This window comes from Diprion similis, chromosome 10 (genome assembly GCF_021155765.1).
Source record: "Diprion similis isolate iyDipSimi1 chromosome 10, iyDipSimi1.1, whole genome shotgun sequence".
NCBI lineage: Eukaryota > Metazoa > Arthropoda > Insecta > Hymenoptera > Diprionidae > Diprion > Diprion similis.
Window position 1 is genome coordinate 9826254 of NC_060114.1, and position 20089 is coordinate 9846342.

At 39.0% G+C, this 20089-nt stretch overlaps 1 protein-coding gene across 9 annotated transcripts in view; it reads left to right on the forward strand.

Moving 5' to 3' along the window:
• Positions 1-20089, forward strand: part of LOC124410745 (protein shank) — a 60878-nt gene that overhangs the window by 35630 nt on the left and 5159 nt on the right. For 2 of the 9 annotated variants that reach the window (XM_046889336.1, XM_046889334.1), the window contains exons 3-14: positions 2789-3041; positions 5504-5523; positions 10586-10711; positions 11793-11973; positions 12529-12848; positions 13658-13922; positions 15859-16471; positions 16945-17171; positions 18617-18793; positions 18917-19127; positions 19268-19469; positions 19671-19980. In XM_046889336.1, the coding sequence (XP_046745292.1) occupies positions 2840-3041; positions 5504-5523; positions 10586-10711; positions 11793-11973; positions 12529-12848; positions 13658-13922; positions 15859-16471; positions 16945-17171; positions 18617-18793; positions 18917-19127; positions 19268-19469; positions 19671-19980 (2854 nt within the window). In that variant the 5' untranslated portion in view covers positions 2789-2839. Of the gene's footprint in view, positions 1-126; positions 320-2785; positions 3042-3985; positions 4061-5503; positions 5524-10585; positions 10712-11792; positions 11974-12528; positions 12849-13657; positions 13923-15858; positions 16472-16944; positions 17172-18616; positions 18794-18916; positions 19128-19267; positions 19470-19670; positions 19981-20089 lie in introns of those variants that run through there. The other 7 variants (XM_046889331.1, XM_046889328.1, XM_046889332.1 and 4 more) reach the window with 7 other exon arrangements.

The following is a 20089-nucleotide window of genomic DNA, read 5'->3' on the forward strand; positions in this document are numbered from 1 at the left end:
TATAACGTTTGATCTTTCTTTTTGTTTGTTATTCTTCTTATTATTCCTTCTGTAAATCATACGATTTTGGTTTGGATCATATTGTAGACACGATTGGAAAACATTCTATAGAATCGTGGAGTATCGGCATAACAATGACTTTTCACAACGCTGCGTTATGATCATACGTGTTTTAACGAGTTACAAAAATCTGGAAACTACAAGGTTACCTGTAATAGTCAGATTTTTGTTAAGTGTGCCGACGCAGGTTCGATGATTATTCTCTTGGATTATATGTCTCAGCGTTACGACGAAGACCAAAAAACAATCCTCGTCAAGGGTAAGTGTACATAAGTGACCTTAAAACATTTCTTAAATTCAATCTGCTGCAAATGTCAAGTGTAATAGCGAATCGGGGTGAACACTTGACCAATCAAATCAATCTCCTGAAAATATAGTCACACAAATGCGGGCTACAAGGTGGGCGGGTACGGGTAGTTGCCAAGTACAGATCATACTTAGATATTCTGATAGTCTTAAGGTTCTTTCTGTTGTTGCATATCTGATGGTGCAGTATGGGCTTGTCATCCCCGTACTTTCCTCGGTTAAACTCTTAGTCGTCGGCGTCATTTATCTGCGATTCACGTACCCTCGTCACCGTATCCATAGAGGGGTGACCACCCCCTCCAACATCCTCGCGGCGCCTCGCCTCACTTGTTTCGATGCAGTCAATGTAGGACCTGGAAGGTCTCGAACACTCGCAAACTCAACGACATCGCTTCGAACCTTTGCGTGGATCTGCTCGATCCTTACGTGCCGGGTTTACTTTGATACCAATTTTACATCTCACTTCAATGTCGTCGTGACGATGGATCTGGAATAATGCTTATATAGGTAGCTTTGCATTCGGGTTTCTTCTGAATAAATGAATGAATGAATGCATATATATATATATATGAATATTATTGATAGATGTCAGATCTGTTTCGTCGATTATTCGTGTCATGGTTGTTAAGCGAGCTCCATTACAATGTGTAATCCGTCTTTCGTTGAGGTTATCAGTGTCGTATATCCTCGCGAAAAATCTTTGGGTATTATCAGTGGAACACGAATGTCGAGGACCATATAAAATGTGAACTGGATCAATAAGTTTGGAATCTGTTTCTGAAAATAATAAGATGTCGAGGTGAAAGAATACCTCGAGAGCGATGGAGCGATGGCGCTCGTCCCTTGATCATGTCGAACCACACGTTCGGTAAGTGCACGATTCAAGTCTGCGACTAACGCCCACACCTAGCGTCAATTACAGACACGGCGGGAAAGGGCGGGGGAGGAGGGGAGGTCGAAAGCCAGACGTAAAAATCTCGACCTGCTTGTACACGGAATGTTCGTTGAGCTGGGTAGACCTATAAAATTATGATTTACATCGTGCCATGGTCTGACAGACAATCGTCGTTCATAAGTACGCGTACAGACTTTGCGAAAAGGAGGCAGAAGGAGCTCTCTTCTGTCAAACGTCGTAAATGGAATTGTACAGGCGTTATTGTCTTTGCCATTTTCTACACGTGTGCATAGTAGTGCTTATTCTCGCTTTGAAATAATTTTGTTGACTATTTTTTTTTTTTCTCATGGAGTTGGAACCGCGTGGTTTAATAGCGATGCAAAGTTTTTCAACCCATCAGACATCAAGGTTGGACAAAAGTGTGTTTAACTGCAGCTTCTCTTGAGGCTTTTGCGGTTTTACGTAGAACTTCTTACGCCCACGGTAGTCCGCATTCTTGACTCCCGTCAACTTGGCGTTTGTATCTTTAAGCGTTGATATTGTGATGACAAATATAACGTGACAATAAGCGAAGTAGTATGAGGAGGGTGAAGAGGGGGATGAGGGTCATATACATAATTTATCAAAAACTGATATCGTATAACGCGTGTATAACGATAGATAAGGTCGTGTAAGCCAAAAAGACGAATTTCGTGGTAAATGGGCCTGTAATTCCATTTTTTCACGGCACTTGCTACAAAAGCATTCTAAACAGCGTCAGGGATCTATGCATGAATTTGAAAAATATTGAACAGATTATGAGTATTTAAACTTTTAACGAAAAGTGAAATTTCTCAATGTCAAACGAATGGGAAATAGAAATTAAAATAGCAACCTGCTACACTTGTGTTGGAAAGCTAATTTTTTTTGGAGGATATACTTCCATCGAATATTAAAATTCGATGGATTAACAAAAACAAAAAAAAAACAACTTATATTTTGAACCAACCTTATTTATTTCTTTAATTTCATCGAGAAAATATACAATGGCAGCCTTACGGCTGTGAGAGAATATAAAAGTATATCGTGTAAGTGGTGCGAAAATAGATGACACATGAACGAATGTGGTTTATTGCACAAACCGAACGCGAGTGCTGTAATAAAACGAGTCAGATATTGCCCGTCCACACATCTCACAGGCGATATTTTTTGCAACACCTATGCGGAAAGTTTTATGTGAGAAGCACCGAGGTGCTATTGACGACGCGTATAATGTTGAGGTTAGGTCACTTACGTTGCGCAATAATGACAGAGTGCGTAAAATTAAGCTACCCGAAAATGCGCATGCGCCAAAAAAAAACCTAGTGTGGAAAATATTAAATTGGAAAATGTCAAAGTTGAAATATCTTACGGCACTTTTCGGAAACTGGGACATTTATTCACCCTCCGCAGATTTAGATAATCCAATTCTACAAACAGGTGTTGCTAAAAACTTGATTCCGCACACCCTTAGCGAAATTAAACCGACGGTTTTTTCTGTTTCAGTAGATGTAAGTCAATGAATCCGAGATCCTAAGTTGGCTGATCGTGAGCTTCGCGATGGACGGAGGATTGAAGCAATCCTCGGCAAGCTTCAACGCGGGCCACGAACTCGGCTCGGAGACGACGGGTTCGGCTGAGGAAGGCATCCTTCTTGCCAGGGTGCACGTGCCTGAACTCAACGTGAGCAAATGTCTTCAGTTCCCGAAGGATCAGCTTGTCTGGGATGTCAAGCAGCAGTGTCTCGCTTCGCTACCCAAGGTATGCAACACGCGTCTGGATAACTCTTGATTCATATTGTACTTAGACTCTATCTAGGTGTGTCTTATTTGTGTCTTATAGATTGCTTACCTGTAAATTACCAAATATATTTCATGTATGTATAAGGATACGATTAAGTATGATAAAATTGAATGCTATTTTAAAAATTTATTCAGTATAGAAGAGGAACGGTTCTTTCCTTATTCTTCTTTTCCTGAGGAGAAGAAAGCAGAAGCATATTTCGTTGGTCTTGCATCTTCTCTCGTGCAATGTGCCGTACCGCAGTAATGTCTATAGATCAGTCAGATTGTAATTACCGTTTTTGTCACAAGCAACGAAGAACGAACTGCTTTTATAGTTATTAGTTAGGCTGAAAATTCGCTGGAGAACGATGTTAAAGCAGCAATTGAGTCGTTGTCCCAAATATTTAAAATCAGAGATTTTGTAAAGTAATTAATTTTTCACAGATAATATTTTAAGCATACGATGCTGTAACTGAGGCATTTTAATTCATGGACGATAATACAAGGCTTTGGTTACCGAAAGATTACGTCGTAACGAAACACCTAAATGACAATTAGTTGCTTATGGATCGTCGTTTAAGCGTGGCTTGCGTGGCACTCTGTATAGTGATAGTTTTTCTAGTTAAAAAATCCGAGAGAAAGAAAACGCAGACAGCTTTGGACAGAGTAACGTTTACTTGTGAAAAAAATCTTTAAAAAAATCTTGTTATTCGGTTGTTGAAATATCTTTGGGTGATTCAGATTTCCGTTTATATCGGATATGACGTAATGGAACAACAAGCAGTTATGTCAAGTGTATTGTTCGATTATTATATGTGTATTTATAATCATGTCACATGCTCACCTCGTATTATTACTTGCTAAATATGTATATATATATATATATATATATATATATATATATATATATATATATATATATATATATATGTATATACGTATACACTCACTGCAGCGTATTTTTTTGTTCGACATGCTTGCCTTCGGAACTCAGGAGGTACAGCACCACCCCATTAACATCCTGCTCCCTATTTAAATAATTATTATATATATGCCTTAACGATCCTTAGTCGTAATTGGTGCATTATCTTCGTTATTTTCAAGTTCTATTGGAATTGTGCATTGAAACTCAAAGGTTTTTACAGTTGCTCGTCCGGCGTTGAACAGTCGAAGATAATGCATCAGTTTGAAAATAAAATTATCTTTTTTACTTTTCTTAGGTTATTTTTATTCCTATTTGTGTGTCTTCATCTGTAATGCATTTTTTCCTCCCTCTTCTTCACGGGGTTGATGGTTGTCTTATTTACCGATGACTTCTAGTGCGGTTGATCTGAGGTTATAGTCACTGGCAATTATTTTAAAATATTGAGAAATTATTGACGGTTCAAAATTTATATTTAATTATTTCTTGTAAATTTTTAGATTCTAAAATATCTAGAAGCGTCTAAATTTATGTAGGAATTCTTTTGGTAACTAGATTATTACCAAAAATTAAATTTTTCATTATTTTTCATTTTCGAGTTGATAGCCCGTCGGCGTAACTTGTCACCCAGTATCAGATATATTTGAACCAATCGACAAGTCTTGTGCACATAATTCAGGTTTCACAGTGGGTTCCCGATTTCCCTAAAGGTATCCTATTTTTTCTTCTTCGCTTATAACCACTCAAATTATTTTCTTCCTATATTCAATTGGAATTATCAGTACTATTACAAAACATTTGAACCCCAAAAGCCTGCCATTTCCACAAACCTTACCCATATTTCGCCTAAAATCACTTGGTTCGAAAACTATGAAGCCTGAGACAAGTGCCTATTCACACTTGGTTAGTTTACCGTCACATTAGGAATAAAAAATCTGTTAAGATCGAGCAATTTGTTGATATTCCCGTTACCTTTTCGGTCAAATTAGCGAAAATTGCGAAATAAGGTTGTAGCAGATTGTAGATTATTAATTGAAAAAAAGAAGAAACAAAAAAGTAAGGACGGTAATCACAGACAGCCATTAGCTCCAAACTACGATGTACTACGTTGCTCCTCTCACCTCCCGTACAATAGTCCCAATTGCAAAATTTCCGAAACTAACGGGGATGGGAAAATGTGACGCTGTGTCTGACGTTTGTGGTGTTTTTTTCTTTTGTTTCGCTTATCCACATTTGCACATTGGGGGCTGCACACGACGTGGTCTACGGCGACAATTATCACAACGTCTACCTACTATACCTACTACGTCTCGTGGGCAACTTCGCTCCGCTTCACTTCACCTTCACTTCACTCTTCACCTCGCTTCACTTGAATTCGCAACCACCTGGTATTGTTTCTGGCTGGCTGGCTGGATGGTTGGTTGGTTGGTTGGTTCTCGCTGACGATGAATCGTTCGTCCGAATCGGCCAACCTACGATGTACGTCTCCCCGTCTCACCTTTCCGAGCACTTGATACCAGGTGGCTACTTGGTACAGGGTACGTCCAATTCACTAATAGCATGCACAGTAATATACTCTCGATATATATGTTTTTTCTTGCTTTTTGTCATAACATTAATTGTTGCTACATATTAGTGCTAGGCGGTTAATCCAGTTTTTCGATTAATCATTTTCCGACTAATCGATTAGTCGAATATTGCCATTCATAGGTATACCGATTTACTTACAGAATTATTATGATCGAAAAAACGATTAATCGAAGCTGCCCGTTAATCGAATAAACGCACAGCACTGGCACATGTTACATTATACTTGTATACCCTAAGTTGTCTGTGATTTCTGACACTCCATGTGATGTAGCAGGTCCACCAAAGGCGTAAAAAGTGTACGTGAGGGTTGCTTTGGAAGGGATACGCTGCAGTAGGACGACCACAAGCAGCTTAGGTACGCGGTATGTGCCTCTAGTGGATCTTGCAGGATGTGGAGTGTCAGAATTCGCATAAAACATGAAGTTTATATGGTGTGTCCCATGCCAACTCGGTCAACGATCGACGACATTTATTATTTTCACCTGTGATTTTTTCGTGCTAGCGGAACCCCCAGAATCTTATAACAGCACTTTGTTCTGTAAATTTTATTTTCTATTTTCGAAGCACTCGTTTTCAGTCTATGGTTTTTTCAAACGTTTCTCAAAAACTTATTAATTAATTTTCAAAAATAAAAAATTACATATAACCGGTGTTCTGATTCTTAGAGAAATTCTCACACAAAATTCAAAGTCGTGCTAGTCGATAGGCTGAAAGCTGGTTGTTAAAACAAATTAAAAATTTTGTTGAAAAAAAATTCCTAACGAAAATAATAATGTCATAGTCAATTGTTTGCTGCATTGTCATGAAACAACTCATATTTTATATTATATACGTACAGAGTGAGTAGTTAACGGTGACTGGTCTAACGCGCATGCGCTAAAATCCTAGAGTCAAAGCAGTTGACTTGTCAGGGCGACCAACATTCTTGAGGTTACATACATCGCGGTGACCTGTCATCTGAACTTATTTCGGTTGGTCAACCTGACAAAACAACTGCTTTTGCTCTAGAATTTTAGCGCATGCGCGTTGGACCATTCGACCGTTAGCTACTCACTCTGCATATATATTTGTTGTGTTTGCGTAGAGTTGACTGATCGATGTGTTTACTATCATTCTATTGTAATATCATATATTCCGCGTAGTAGCTACTAGCGTATGTATACACACCTCTGATGTATAATAATGTAGTATGTGTAGATATAGGTTATGGTAACCTGCAATGCATTGTTCGGTATTCACTGAAGACGTGATAATGACAGCGGAAGTTGCACAACGATGAAGAACGTCTCCGTCCATTCGTCTGATGTACTTTTATGTTCAATATCGCTGAGGAGGCAGAGATTCGTATTTTCCTGGATGTGGTGTTCGAACAGGCACTTTGTACTTCTTGTAGTATTTTATCATGTCGTCGCAAGCTTATCATCGAATACCCTTGCACAATAATAACTTATTCATTCGCTGTCAACTCAAGTCATTAGCTCGCAGTATCCAAGATACACGCGTACCTACATACGTCAGAAATTGTAGACACTAAACCGATCCATCTCTTGATAGCAGTATTTTCGGCCAAGCCTTTTGATTCTGCAAACATACGATATTAATTGATAATCTCATCGCGGTTTTCTTCTACCGATAGATTAATTATTACTGATTGGGGTTTAGTTAGGCTATTGTTTATTGTATAATATTTAAAGTCTGTATGAGAAAAAATTGGTGAAGGGGATGATGTGCTATCTTAAAAACTGTCAAGATCAGCAAAATTTTTTTTCGCTAACACTGCGAAAGTATTCGGTTTGTAGTAAACGGTCGTTCTTGCCTTATAAGATGCACACTATAACTCTGTTTTGTAGTAACCCTAATGAAATAAGTACTGTACTCAACGGACGGTGAACTGGTTCTTTTATTTCTTTGCGTCTTCACGATTCACCTAAAGCCCGTGGGAGTACTTTTCATTGGGTTGCTGCTGTTGCTCCGTCTCCTCGTAGTCCTGGCTTCGGGTAAGCCATCGATTTTATGAGTTCTTTCATGTTTTTTCAACTTCACAACCAGCCGTATAATATTATTATACTTTTGCGCATTGTATACACGCAACGATTACCCTGTAATATCTCTTCGGCATTTCAATAATTGACGAACCTCTTCCTCAGATATTTCAAACCTTTTCATTTACGAAAAACATTTCACTGTAGTTAATGATCGGTTCATTTATTGCCGATAACAAAAAATATCGACGTCAGCTCCGCGAAGAGAAAATCTTTGTGAAATTAAACCGGTCATTCGTTTCGGATATCAATTAAGTGATTGTCTACAAGAGAAACATCATCATTTCTTACGCGAAAATTTTTACTCAATTTAATAAGTATTGCATGTTATTGGTATGAGTTTGAAAACGGAGAACGAAACGGGATACGAGTGTTCATGCGTAAGACAGCCGGAACAGCGTATTTAGGAAACTGGAAACTGTTCACATTTGAAATTCTCTCCAACGAGAGTGAGTCAGCTTTACGAGATAGTTAATTAGAATTTTGCCAGACGCTGAAATATCCGGTTTAATAACGAGGAGTGAAATACAGTCACGGTGCATCAAGCATGGAATGACATTACGAAGCGATATAAGCTATAGTGTTTGATCGCTTGCGAAGAAGCGTTTTGAATCAATCTTCAATATCCGATGTTATCGACAATTTATTCCGCATCCCGTGACTCTGTCGTTCCGCACGACCGGAGAATTACTACTGTGATTTGTGAACGGACCAAGTGATTTCCAATTCAATTATTTACCAGCAGCTATATAACTCTACCGGAAGATGCAAACTGTCTCTGTCGCTAACGACGTAGTTAACGGTTTTGATTGAAATTAACGAGAAGTCAACTTCATGGTAGGTATATGGCATTGCGCGTTCGAATCGTTAACTATAGCTTCCTTCGCGAACCCGCGCGCAGCAGGGATCAGCCTATTCAGCGCAATTTTCATCTTTTGACAAATTGCATTTTGCAGCTATCTACTTATTGCTTGTTTCATCTCAAAACGTATTCTGATCAGCAAAAACATTCAACGACGGGTTGAAAAATCGATCGTTAGGATTTTTTTCCCCTCTATCCTTGACCAAATACCACATACCATCCCCGGTATCACATATATTATGGCGTCTACTATTATTCAACTGTCTTATGAAAGATTTCTTGAGGTCAATATAGAAAATATTATCAGGATGAAGTTAGTTGGAGTTGACTTGCAATCTATTGTGCGACTACCACAAACGACTAAATTATAATATTAACAAATATTAAAGCATACTCTTCAATAATATTTCGATTCTACTGACTCGAGTTTCAATGGAATACGCGGAGATATTGTATATAAGGTCAAATTCATTTTAAAAGCGTATAACGAGGATCCAATATCTTCCATGAATGCTTTTACTGCTTATTGCCGGACAAAGAGATTCAAGATCGAGGTGTGTGTAAAAATTTGTTGGTTTTTTTTTTTATCTTGTTTTCTATACTTTTGTCAGTTCAAGGCTAAACCGAAAATGCCCCGTGGCTACGGCAAGTGCTGTTCGTGCATAGATCACGAGTCACTTCTAACACCCACGTTAGAACACAAATTGTCGCGTGATATGGTACGACGTTGTTCTTTCACAACATCGGGTCGAGCGAAGGTTTACAGTTTGATCTCACGCGATCCGGACGTATCCTAAGTCGTTGGATGAAGAACCGAAGGATGTCAGCCATACTCAATCCACTCCTTCCTTCATCTTGCATAAATAGAATCCTGAGCGCAATGCACCAACAGCTTGTTCGTTGGGGTTTTGGCTGAAAAGTTTAAATTTGTTGATAACAGTGGGAGCTTGAAATAATTAGACATAGTTCGTAACACGTTGCAACATATTGCAGAGGTTTACGTCGACGCTTTTGGGTTACACGTCGTTATACTTATCTGAGGTTACTTCTTCTTTTATCTTCTTGGCTATAATAGTCATCTGGTTCACAGCATGTTTTCATATTTATTGCTATTTCAATTAGCCTGAAGAAGTAAACTACTCCATTAACTGTCTACCTACGTCGTTTCGAATGAGAACTTTCAATTTTCATCCCAACTGGTTTTTAACTTGAAAGTAAGTTACGCTTTTTACCAAAGGTATATGGGAAGCGTGCGGTCTGTTCGCTTAAGTGTTGCCTTCCTTCGACCTCCCTCTGCTTTCCTTTTTTCCTGTTCTTCTACTCCACTTTGTGGATCTCTTTAATTATTTTCCTTCGACGTCCTACTGCACTCTTGAACATCAGTCTTAACTTCTGAGCAGTATGTCAGATATGAGATTTTCGTACCACTTTCGTGCCAGGAGAAAAGAATTGATAGATTTATCTTATCATCTCAGTATTGCGATTTTTGAGCTTGCTGGATTTGAATCTGAATCACTTTTTTTTAATTCGAAATGTCGGATCTAATGTGGTGGATTCAGATTCGAAAAACAGTTTGATTCTGACGAAAGTCAGTCTTATGGTTTTATAATTCACTGAATTTTAATCTGTAATCAAATTTACAAAATTCAAAGTGGTGGATCCAAAGAGAGATTGCCAATTTGAATTTTTATTTGATAGAGTTGACTTGATAAACACTTAAGATACGAATTCTTATCGAAATCCAACTACTTTTCGAATTTTCTCCCGCCTTATTGGATCCGCCAACGACCATAAAAGCTATAAATTGCCGTACAATAATCAAATCGGTTAAGTAAAAACATGTTTTTTTTTTCTAATATCCACATATGTGTCTACAATACAAAAGTGGTGGCACGACTAATTTCAGCCCAATATGTGTGTCACTCACAGTCAAGGGGTTAAACATCGCACCTCTCACTGCACGTTTTTGTATAATTAATCGTAATGTAATTCGTAAAAATATTGAGCATCCATCGCGTTCCTCGTATAACAGGAGACCTTGGTTTATTTTTTTTTCTTTCTCCCTGTTATCACAAGTATTGCATCCCAAAAATTTTCATCTTACAGGAGCTCAAGGAAAGTTTTAACTATGGGCTGTTCTGCCCACCAGTTAACGGAAAAGCCGGAAAATTCCTGGACGAAGAACGTCGTTTGGGGGATTATCCGTTTAACGGACCAGTCGGCTACCTGGAGGTACGTAATTGGTATATAATATTTACCATCCATAGCATTGTCTGCATTATTCAATCATTGGTAAACAGTAACTATCTGTTTAAAACGACGTTAAATTGAGCGGCCAGAATGCTTGCTGAAAAAAAATTCGAACACTTCAAACGAGTACGTCCGAAGCTGCTGGACCGCAGGGATTAGTTAACCTTTCCCAGCATCGCGGCGGTTGTTAATATGTTGTTTCTTTCTTACGTACGCAGCGAGTCCGTGTATTATTTTTTAATTATTGTTTCTTTTCTTCTGTTCCATGTTCGTTTCGGTATGATTCTGACTAAGATAGAATCTCTTCGTTTCGTCGATAACGGTCGAAGGGTCTGTTTCCCTCGTGATATATTTGTTGCAAGTTTCAAAAAAACCTCGTCAGATTAATTTGAAATACAAAAAAAAATGGAATATTGAACTAATGGAACGAGTCATTCTTCAAGTTGAAAGTATGGACCGAATTGTTTCTTTCCAATATTCTTTACATCGAAAAAACAAACCGGCTTGACTTAGTTCAAGACTTTTGATTTTATCCTGGATCACCGTTGGGCATGGCTACTTAAGTATAATACGTAACAGTGTAATATAAGTAAGATGGCTTACCATCGCTTTGATTATCTTTGGACAGAGATCTACGGATGCAGGAAGGGGCGAGCACCGTTAGAAATGCCGTGTTTCGCCAGTTCTTCATACCTGATCAACCGCTGGTCAATATTCGATTGCATACGTTCGTCTCTTTACATCCATGCACCAGCGGTCGGTCATGTACCTCGCTTTTTTCATTCCCGTTTGAGCTACCAATGTCAGATGTTAATATCCTGTTATCACCTATTGTTCTCCCACAGGTATAAAGTGATATTATTGCGGGTCGAGAGCATTAATGCAAATATCTACCAAGAGTTATTCATGTTTATTACGTTACACAGGAGCTATACGATTTAATATCCCTTTCGGTGTTTCCATGATGTGCAATGTATAAGAAATGAGAAATGTAAATGCAGTAGGTACTTAGAACTGTAAGTATCGGCGATTTATGAAGTCACGATGTTTGATTTTGTTTCAGTTGAAGTACAAAAGACGTGTGTACAAAATGCTTCATTTGGATGAGAAGCAACTGAAAGCAATGCATACCAGAGCAAACCTTCGAAGACTGCTGGATTACGTAGCTAATAGTCAAGTAGAAAAAATAGCTAAAATGTGCAGCAAAGGACTCGATCCAAATTTTCATTGTCAAGAATCAGGTGGTAAGTTGAATAAAATCATGCATGGTGTTCCGTTGTTTATGCGGCATACTATTGTATAAAATTAAAGAACTTCGGTCACATTATTATAAAGGTTTCTGTTCTATCAGCGCCAAATTACTTAAATTCAATAAGAAAATTCTTGTCATCTTTGAGATCAGAAATAGTTATTCTGACCAATAATCGTAAAAATAGAATGAAAAATTAACGTCAACATTTCTAGTTCTACCACTGCTCATTTGGTACTTGGGATATGACACGTATCCTGAAGATGATACTATACCGGTACTGTCTGAGCATGTCCACAACATATTCATTACACTTGAGAGTTCTAACGATAAAATTTTATCACAGTAAGACCACATGTTCGATCGATCAGAAATAATTCCGGGTACTCTAAATGAGCTACTATTTTTCAGTTATTGTTACTACAAAACTTATCCAGAAAATGGTACAGACTTCATTACTGGACGTTGATGGCCCAAAGTGGGGAAAGTTCTTTATTTAGTCTAATGAAAATTATTCACTGATTGATCTTGTATTTTTTCGACGCAACAGAAACACCGCTGACGTTGGCAGCTACCCTAAAAAAACCGTCCAAAGTGATCATCGCATTGGTGAATGGTGGAGCTCTCCTAGATTACCGAACGAAAGAGGGTCTGACGGCCATGCATCGGGCCGTCGAGCGAAATAGTTTAGACGCTGTGAAAACATTGTTGGAACTGGGGGCCAGTCCAAATTACAAGGACACTAAAGGCTTGACACCGCTTTACTACAGCGTCACGTACAAGACGGATCCTATGCTTTGCGAAACTCTCCTTCACGATCACGCCACTATCGGGGCTCAGGATCTTCAGGGCTGGCAGGAGGTCCATCAGGTAATTTGATGAAGGTCCCTATCACCGCACCTTGACTATCTTACCTATCAGACCTAATCCCTCATATTTATGAATCACGTTTTCAAATCTGCTGGACACAGTCTGTCAGGGTTTCAGTATTCATGGTAGTTATGGAATCAGGGAAATCTCAGGGAATATCATGTCGTATTTGGAATATACTAATTTTCATCCTAGGTTCATAAAAATTTAGCCATTCGGTGAGGATAAAAAAAACTTTCTTTCAACTTTCAGGCAATGGTCATGAACCAAGCCCCAATTTTCTTAAAAATTGTACGTGCTAGCGAATTCTTACAAATTCGCCTCACAATCAATGAGTTATGCTCTAATCAAATATAGACCATTCTTGTTCGTTTGACTATTGTATTTTTCATTTATTGTGTACATGAGAAGAAATTGGATAAATAATGATTCTTATCTGGAGAACCTGGAATTCTCAGGGAATTACGTTTTCACAAATAACTGGATACCCTGTCTATATGTATGCACATGATGATGTTCTCGGGTATATCAGTCAATTATAATGAAATTTTTATGCAACGTTTTCATTATAACCGACTTATACACCTGAGATCCTCATCATGTTTTCATACCTCGCAGTTAAGAAACTCCACACTATCTGTAGGTACACACTCACTCACTCAGCCCCGAGGACTACGAGTGTTTCGTTTTCTTTTTTTTTTATCGCTATACCTCATTTCGGCAGTGACTTTCCGCTTATCAATTTCTAGCTATCGCAATACCGTAATACTATGTGCAACAGGGTAGGTAATATTTCAATGTTTTTACAGGCCTGTAGAAATAATTTAGTACAACACCTTGACCACCTTCTTTTCTACGGGGCTGACATGAATACAAGAAATGCGTCTGGGAATACCCCTCTGCACGTATGCGCTGTCAACAACACAGACTCTTCGTGCATTCGACAACTTCTTTTCCGAGGTGCTCAAAAAGACAGTCTCAACTATGCAAATCAAACGCCGTACCAGGTCGCCGTGATTGCTGGTAATATGGATCTAGCGGAGGTTATTAAAAATTATCAAGCTGAAGAAGTTGGTAAGTGCTCGTCTTTAACCAGCATGTCGAAACATGTAGGCATTCCTCTTCCAATTAGACTCATTGATACCCTTATTCTTTTCACTTGTTCAATGACAGGCTTTGTTGAGATTTTAATAAAAAAAGAACTAACCTTTTACGCTCATATATGAAGTACGAATCTAATGCCAGTAAATCTACTAAGATAGTATATTGAAAATTATTTTTGTAACTTTACCGAGAATTCGATATCGAAGTCACATCGTCACAACAATTCCATTTCATTGTTGGTTGCTTGGCATGAGCATGAGCACGAGCACGTCCTAGTTTTCCTAATCTTATGAGTACTGAAAACTGTTTTTTTTTTTAAATTATTATTGAAAATAAATTGTAAAGCGTAGTACCAAGTTCTTACCAAGCGATCAAGTGTAACTGTATACTTAGGAATATCAACTTCACTCTGTGTGTGGGATTTGGTGGTGATGGTTGTCCGTCTAATTTTGTATAACGTTGGTTTTCTTGTAACTCATATGTACGTACTAACTGCTTGACTGGTACGTATACACCAGATCACTATAGACTCGCCATGAATTATTTTTCACCATTGAATGCGACCGCAGTCCACTGGTCATATTGACTGACATACACCTTTCACAATTATTGCAAAAAGGAAAATACGAAGCTAGTTTTTGAACCTTTTCTCACACTATTAAAATACTCTGGATACACTATGAACATCACTTTTTCGCCTCCCTTCTTCCTGGTTAATCTTATTCATTGTTACTTCATCGGCACATACTGCAAACGGTATTGGTACATATAAAATTTGTACTTATATCGTTCTCAACCTGAACAATGTAACAATGTAAGTGACCCGACAGTTATTTGCATGTCGCTGCAGAAGTAAAAATTTTTTAGACCAGGAGTGCTTATACATGCGGGTAGATATTTGTCCAATAAGCGGTGGATCGTGTCATTCTCAAATAAGTTTGACTGGTCAATGGCAAGGGAAAGAGGTTTTCAATGCTCATGCTTCAATTTGCAATATCTGATCAGCAAATAAAAAAGGACAGTTGTTTATCAATTACCAATGGACTGCAGGTGTCATAATATTAACGCCAGCTATACGTAACTATACAACATTTGTCATTAATTCTTGATAACTCCTTCATACATTTCCGTATACTTTTATGTATTGTAATTATTCTAGAAAGATGTATAAACATGAGTGCGTTACTAATCAATTTATTGTGCTTCACTGCTTTTCAACGTATATTACAGTTATTGTTATTATTGTTATTGTCACATATGGCGTGAAGATTTGGCAAAGCAGGCCAATCCCGCTAAATAGCATAGGGCCGACCTACGGCCTTATAGAATCCTCAGAGTATGTATTTAAATGTCTTGTATTTGGCGTGACACACATAACAAGGGAAGTGAATTTCCAATTACTTCTCACGTAACGTGCAGACCTGCACGTTTTCCATTACAACTGGAGGCTGTGGCAAAAAAAAGATTCGTTGTGAGAATTTTAGGGGAAAGAAAACGTCAAGTAGCTAAGTTTGGAAGAGGTATTAGCTAATGGAGGAATAAAAATATTTCCAGTAATTATCTGTCTAATTGTGAGAATATCTTTGCTAGTAGGGCGCCGGCAAGAAATGTGGGCGAAAATGATGGAGAATCTTTAATCGTGCTTAATAAGAGTTGTACGTTATATTTGATAATAGATTAGCGATGTGTTTTTGTGCATCATATTTGCCAATGATATGACTACCTGTCGCATCCAAATGGTACATACATTACTGTAATACATGTCGCTTGTGTCAGCGGCACGCCTACGTACTGCACACCTGCGTATGTACGATTACATGTATGATAAATGTGATAGGATATAAGCTGAACACTTGTAAGGCTAAGTAACCTTTTATTTACTTAACCTTGCAACCTCCTTTTCCAGTACCGTTTAAAGGGCCTCCACGCTACAATCCGAAACGCCGCTCTATGGCTTTTGGCGGTATGACGACAAGCTGTTCGGCTAGCAACCTGGGAACTCTTACTAGAGTACCGTCTGCCGATCAGCAGCATGACGTGTCGGGTCCTCTCATTACGAGAACAATTTCCGTTGAAGAGTATGCCGGAGTGACATTGACGAGAATGCAGCACGCAGAGACGCATAGTGGTATAAAAAATATTGCGGCTAGAACACCATTCACCGACGAATTCACTGCAGGAACCTTGACCAGGATTCCGTCGATCGAACAATACAATCCTGGAGTTCGCACGCTGTCAAGGATCCCGTCGATGGAACACTACCCTCCTACGAAAATGAGCGAATTGCGCAAGAGCAGCCTATCGAGGTTACCGTCCATGGATCAAAGTGTCGGTGTATCCAGAACAGAATTTGGAACCCTCCAAAGAATCCCGTCCGAACAACACTTGGGAGCCCTGGTCAGAATACAATCTGATCAGCCCAACCTTGGCACCCTGGCTAGAACCGAACAGTTGAACACACTTGACCGGATACCGTCCGAATACCAGAATCCTAATAGCTTAAGAGATCCGAACACAAGGTAAGCATAAACTGTCTTTGCATTTGGTGCGAATAAGTATGATTGGACATATTATTTACAAGTATTGTAAAAGAGCCAAAGGGGTGGAAAGTCATTTCCAACCGCCGCATACTATCAGGCTAAACCGAAACCATTGCAATGATGATATTAAGGATTCCTTTCCTCAGGGGTAATTTCATGATGTCGACTCCAAGAGTGAAGTAGAAAAGTATATTTTTATACGATTTTCGGCTTTTAATGGGTAACAAAAAAAAATTTCCCCCCTTCCATGCCCGATGTGTCAGACATCCTGTAAACTAGTGTGACGGCCATAAATTTCTTTACCATTTCAAAAATTTCTCTCGTTTTATGCAAATAATCAGCCGACATTGAAATTTTGTATGAATGGTGTCGAGTGTAATGGACAATTTTGTAAATTATCCATGCTGCAAAGACAATTTATGCCGATGTCAAATGTACACAAAAATTTCAAGATTCCCACCTTCGGAGCACTATCAAAACCTAAGAATTGAGGGCCTCTCAAGGTTACAAGAGCATAGGATCGAGTTACAGCATCGCCTGGACATTCATCGGACGATGGACCTGCCACCATCTCCATCCCCAAGTAACAGAAGTCTCGCCCCATTCAGCTCTGCTAGTTCTAGCTTGTCAGAGGGCAGCAATCAACCGTCCGGCGAAGATTCAGCCAGCATAGTTACAGGTACAAGAGTTTTTTTGAATTTTTTTTTTTCCACAGACAAAATACTGCTAGGTGCCATATTTGTACGTCCACGCCGTACTGCGTGTGAGTAACAAACATAGACTTACGACAGAAGTGTTGCGATACGTGATTATGCAAAATAATCAACAAGTTTTGCATACAAATGCCAGTCAATATCTAATCATGGTATGGTCGACTTTGTCGTAGGTTGTAAAATCATCACTGGCGATCAATCGCGATTTAGCTTAGGATAGAAACGTACTTAGGAATGTACAAACCGAAACTCTGGCGCAACGGCAAAAATGATTATTCTATGATTTTATTCTAACGCTGCGTTATAAAATAAGTGGAAAGTCTGTCGGAACGACCTTTTTGTCATTATCCGTTTGTTATTTTATCCATCACCACCAAAATCAATTCTATCTATACACACAAATAACTATATCATGCATGTTTGTTCAGTGTCTCTGAAAGGGATGTTCATCTTTTTTCAATCGCTTATGGCACTAATCGTCCATTGGTATGTGTACTCTCAAGAATATACTTGCGATCGTGCGGCGGTCAAATATTTATAGGCGCATATATATTTATATATAAAATGGTACATTTTTAATACCCTAGTGACAAATAGGTACAATCGTGTACGCATACTTAGATCAACTTGTTCCCATATGTGTATGTGTTCCATATGCTTTGTGACGAATTTATTCTGCGGACTGCGATGGCGAGCTGAAACTAACGTTTAGTCGCAAACTGTTTACATTTTTAATCAATAATTTGAATTTTGGAATCAGATCAATTTTGTTGAGAAAAAGTTTCTTAGATTAGCAATTTTTTTTTTAACTGGGAATGTACCCTGAATGGGGAAAGCCCGAGCTTTATAATGCACAGGTTTCCATCGGTGTGGGGGGTCGAAATTTTATGTTCATTATTTTTAACGATTTTTAATGAAAATTTCTCTGAACCCAAATCGAAGACAATCCCAAAACATACATGTGCGTATAGTGTATAATGTTGAAATATTGTAATGGTATCTTAATCAGTTTTTGTCTGGTTTGCATGTTTTTTTCTCAATTCATGTCCAACCATTGCGAAAGCGCTATCATCCACTGGTTCGTTATGGCAATTTCACAGCTTAGCAACCTTTAGCCACCGTATGTTTCTCGATGACTTGGTTTGCATTGGCCTGCAAAGAGTCGTTCAGTTTCAGGGAAATATTTACGTACTATAAATTGCTTTGATACATTGTCAACGAGACTTATTTTGTAGACAAATTTCATAGGAAGAGAAAAAATGTTAATTCGATAATTTTTCTCAAGGTTATTGAACCCGATAGATTTTTATTTATTCTTACCCGTCAGACCCCTGGCATTTCGAAAAGGTAAAACTGTTTGGAATGCGTTACAATTTTTACCTCAATGCATCTGTCTTCTCAATTATTTCAGACAAAAGCTTGGGTGATACAGCATCCGACGTTATCAGCGATAGCTCTGGTGTCGGTACGTCACAATCTGACACAACAAATTCTCTTTCAATTCCTGGAACAACGGTCGTTTGTGTTGAAAGTTATAATACTGGGATTAACGGGCATCTCGCAATCAACCAGGGCGACATTCTGGAAGGTACATTTCTGAAACGTTCTATAGCGCAGTCTGTGGCACACCTGTTACACCTTTCTATGGCACATGATATAATTGTTTGTATTTACCTGCTCTATCCAAGTGGTGACGTTATTTTTTCTTCAGTCACAGGGGCCACGGATTGCGGGTTGCTGGAGGGAATTCTCAGGGGGCAAGGAACCGGTCTATTTCCAGCGCACTGCGTACAAGAAGTGAGGCTGAGACATACGAATATTCCATTGGGTCCCCAAGCCGCCAGAGAAGGACGAAACAGGGTATTGGGACGTAGAGAATCGCAGCATAAATACTTCGCGACCGCTCCACGTTTGAAGAAACCGTAAGACAAATAATCATATCGCAATTGTCCCATGGATGCCTAATTTCTCTCTCTTTTTCCACATTTATTCTCAGATGAACAACCCTGACTCTATTTATGCTTGTGTTCGCGTGACTATGTAGAAAATTTATTTCCTCCAGAGTGACGACGGAACCTCGCACCGTCGTGCTACACAGATCCAGAAAGGGTTTTGGTTTCGTATTACGTGGAGCAAAAGCAACCTCACCACTAATGGAGTTAACTCCATCGACCAGATATCCTGCTTTACAGTATCTCGATGATGTGGATCAGGGTGGTGTTGCAGATATTGCTGGACTGAGAAAAGGGGATTACTTGATTCAGGTAATGTACAATCGCTCAACAGCCTAAGTATCCACTTTTGATGCGCTGTGCCTGTATTCGAGCAATTTCTCAGTCAAGTACCGTGCCAAATCACTAATTCATACACTCTTTATAGTATAAGAAACAATAGCTTACTATTCAGCGTTTGTAATCATAGGTATCGTTGCATACATAGTTGACTCGAAGCTTTTCACACTGTAGATAAATGGCGAAGATGTGACAACAGCTTCGCACGAGCACGTCGTGGATCTGATAAGAAAATCTGGTGAACTTGTTCGAATGTGCGTTGTTTCGGCTGTTGTCGGACTTCCAAATTCTCAGTCTGCCGCAGCATTGCCTATTAGTCAGCCAATCCAAAGGCAATACGCGACACTGCCGAGGAAAGGGAACAACAATGTGGTCATTGGTGGCACTCTCGGTAGGTCACCGGCACCGATGCCACCGAGAAGGGATCCCAAAACAACGCTAAGCGTCGGAAGAGCAAGAGCTCGATCCATGGTCGCTGGGTTGGGTGAGTTATTATATTTTTTGTTTGCTTGACGGCGACCATTGAAAGAGATTTAAGCGAAAACATGGCACTTACAGCCGTTTCTAACTCACCTCTTCAATTGTTCTCTATT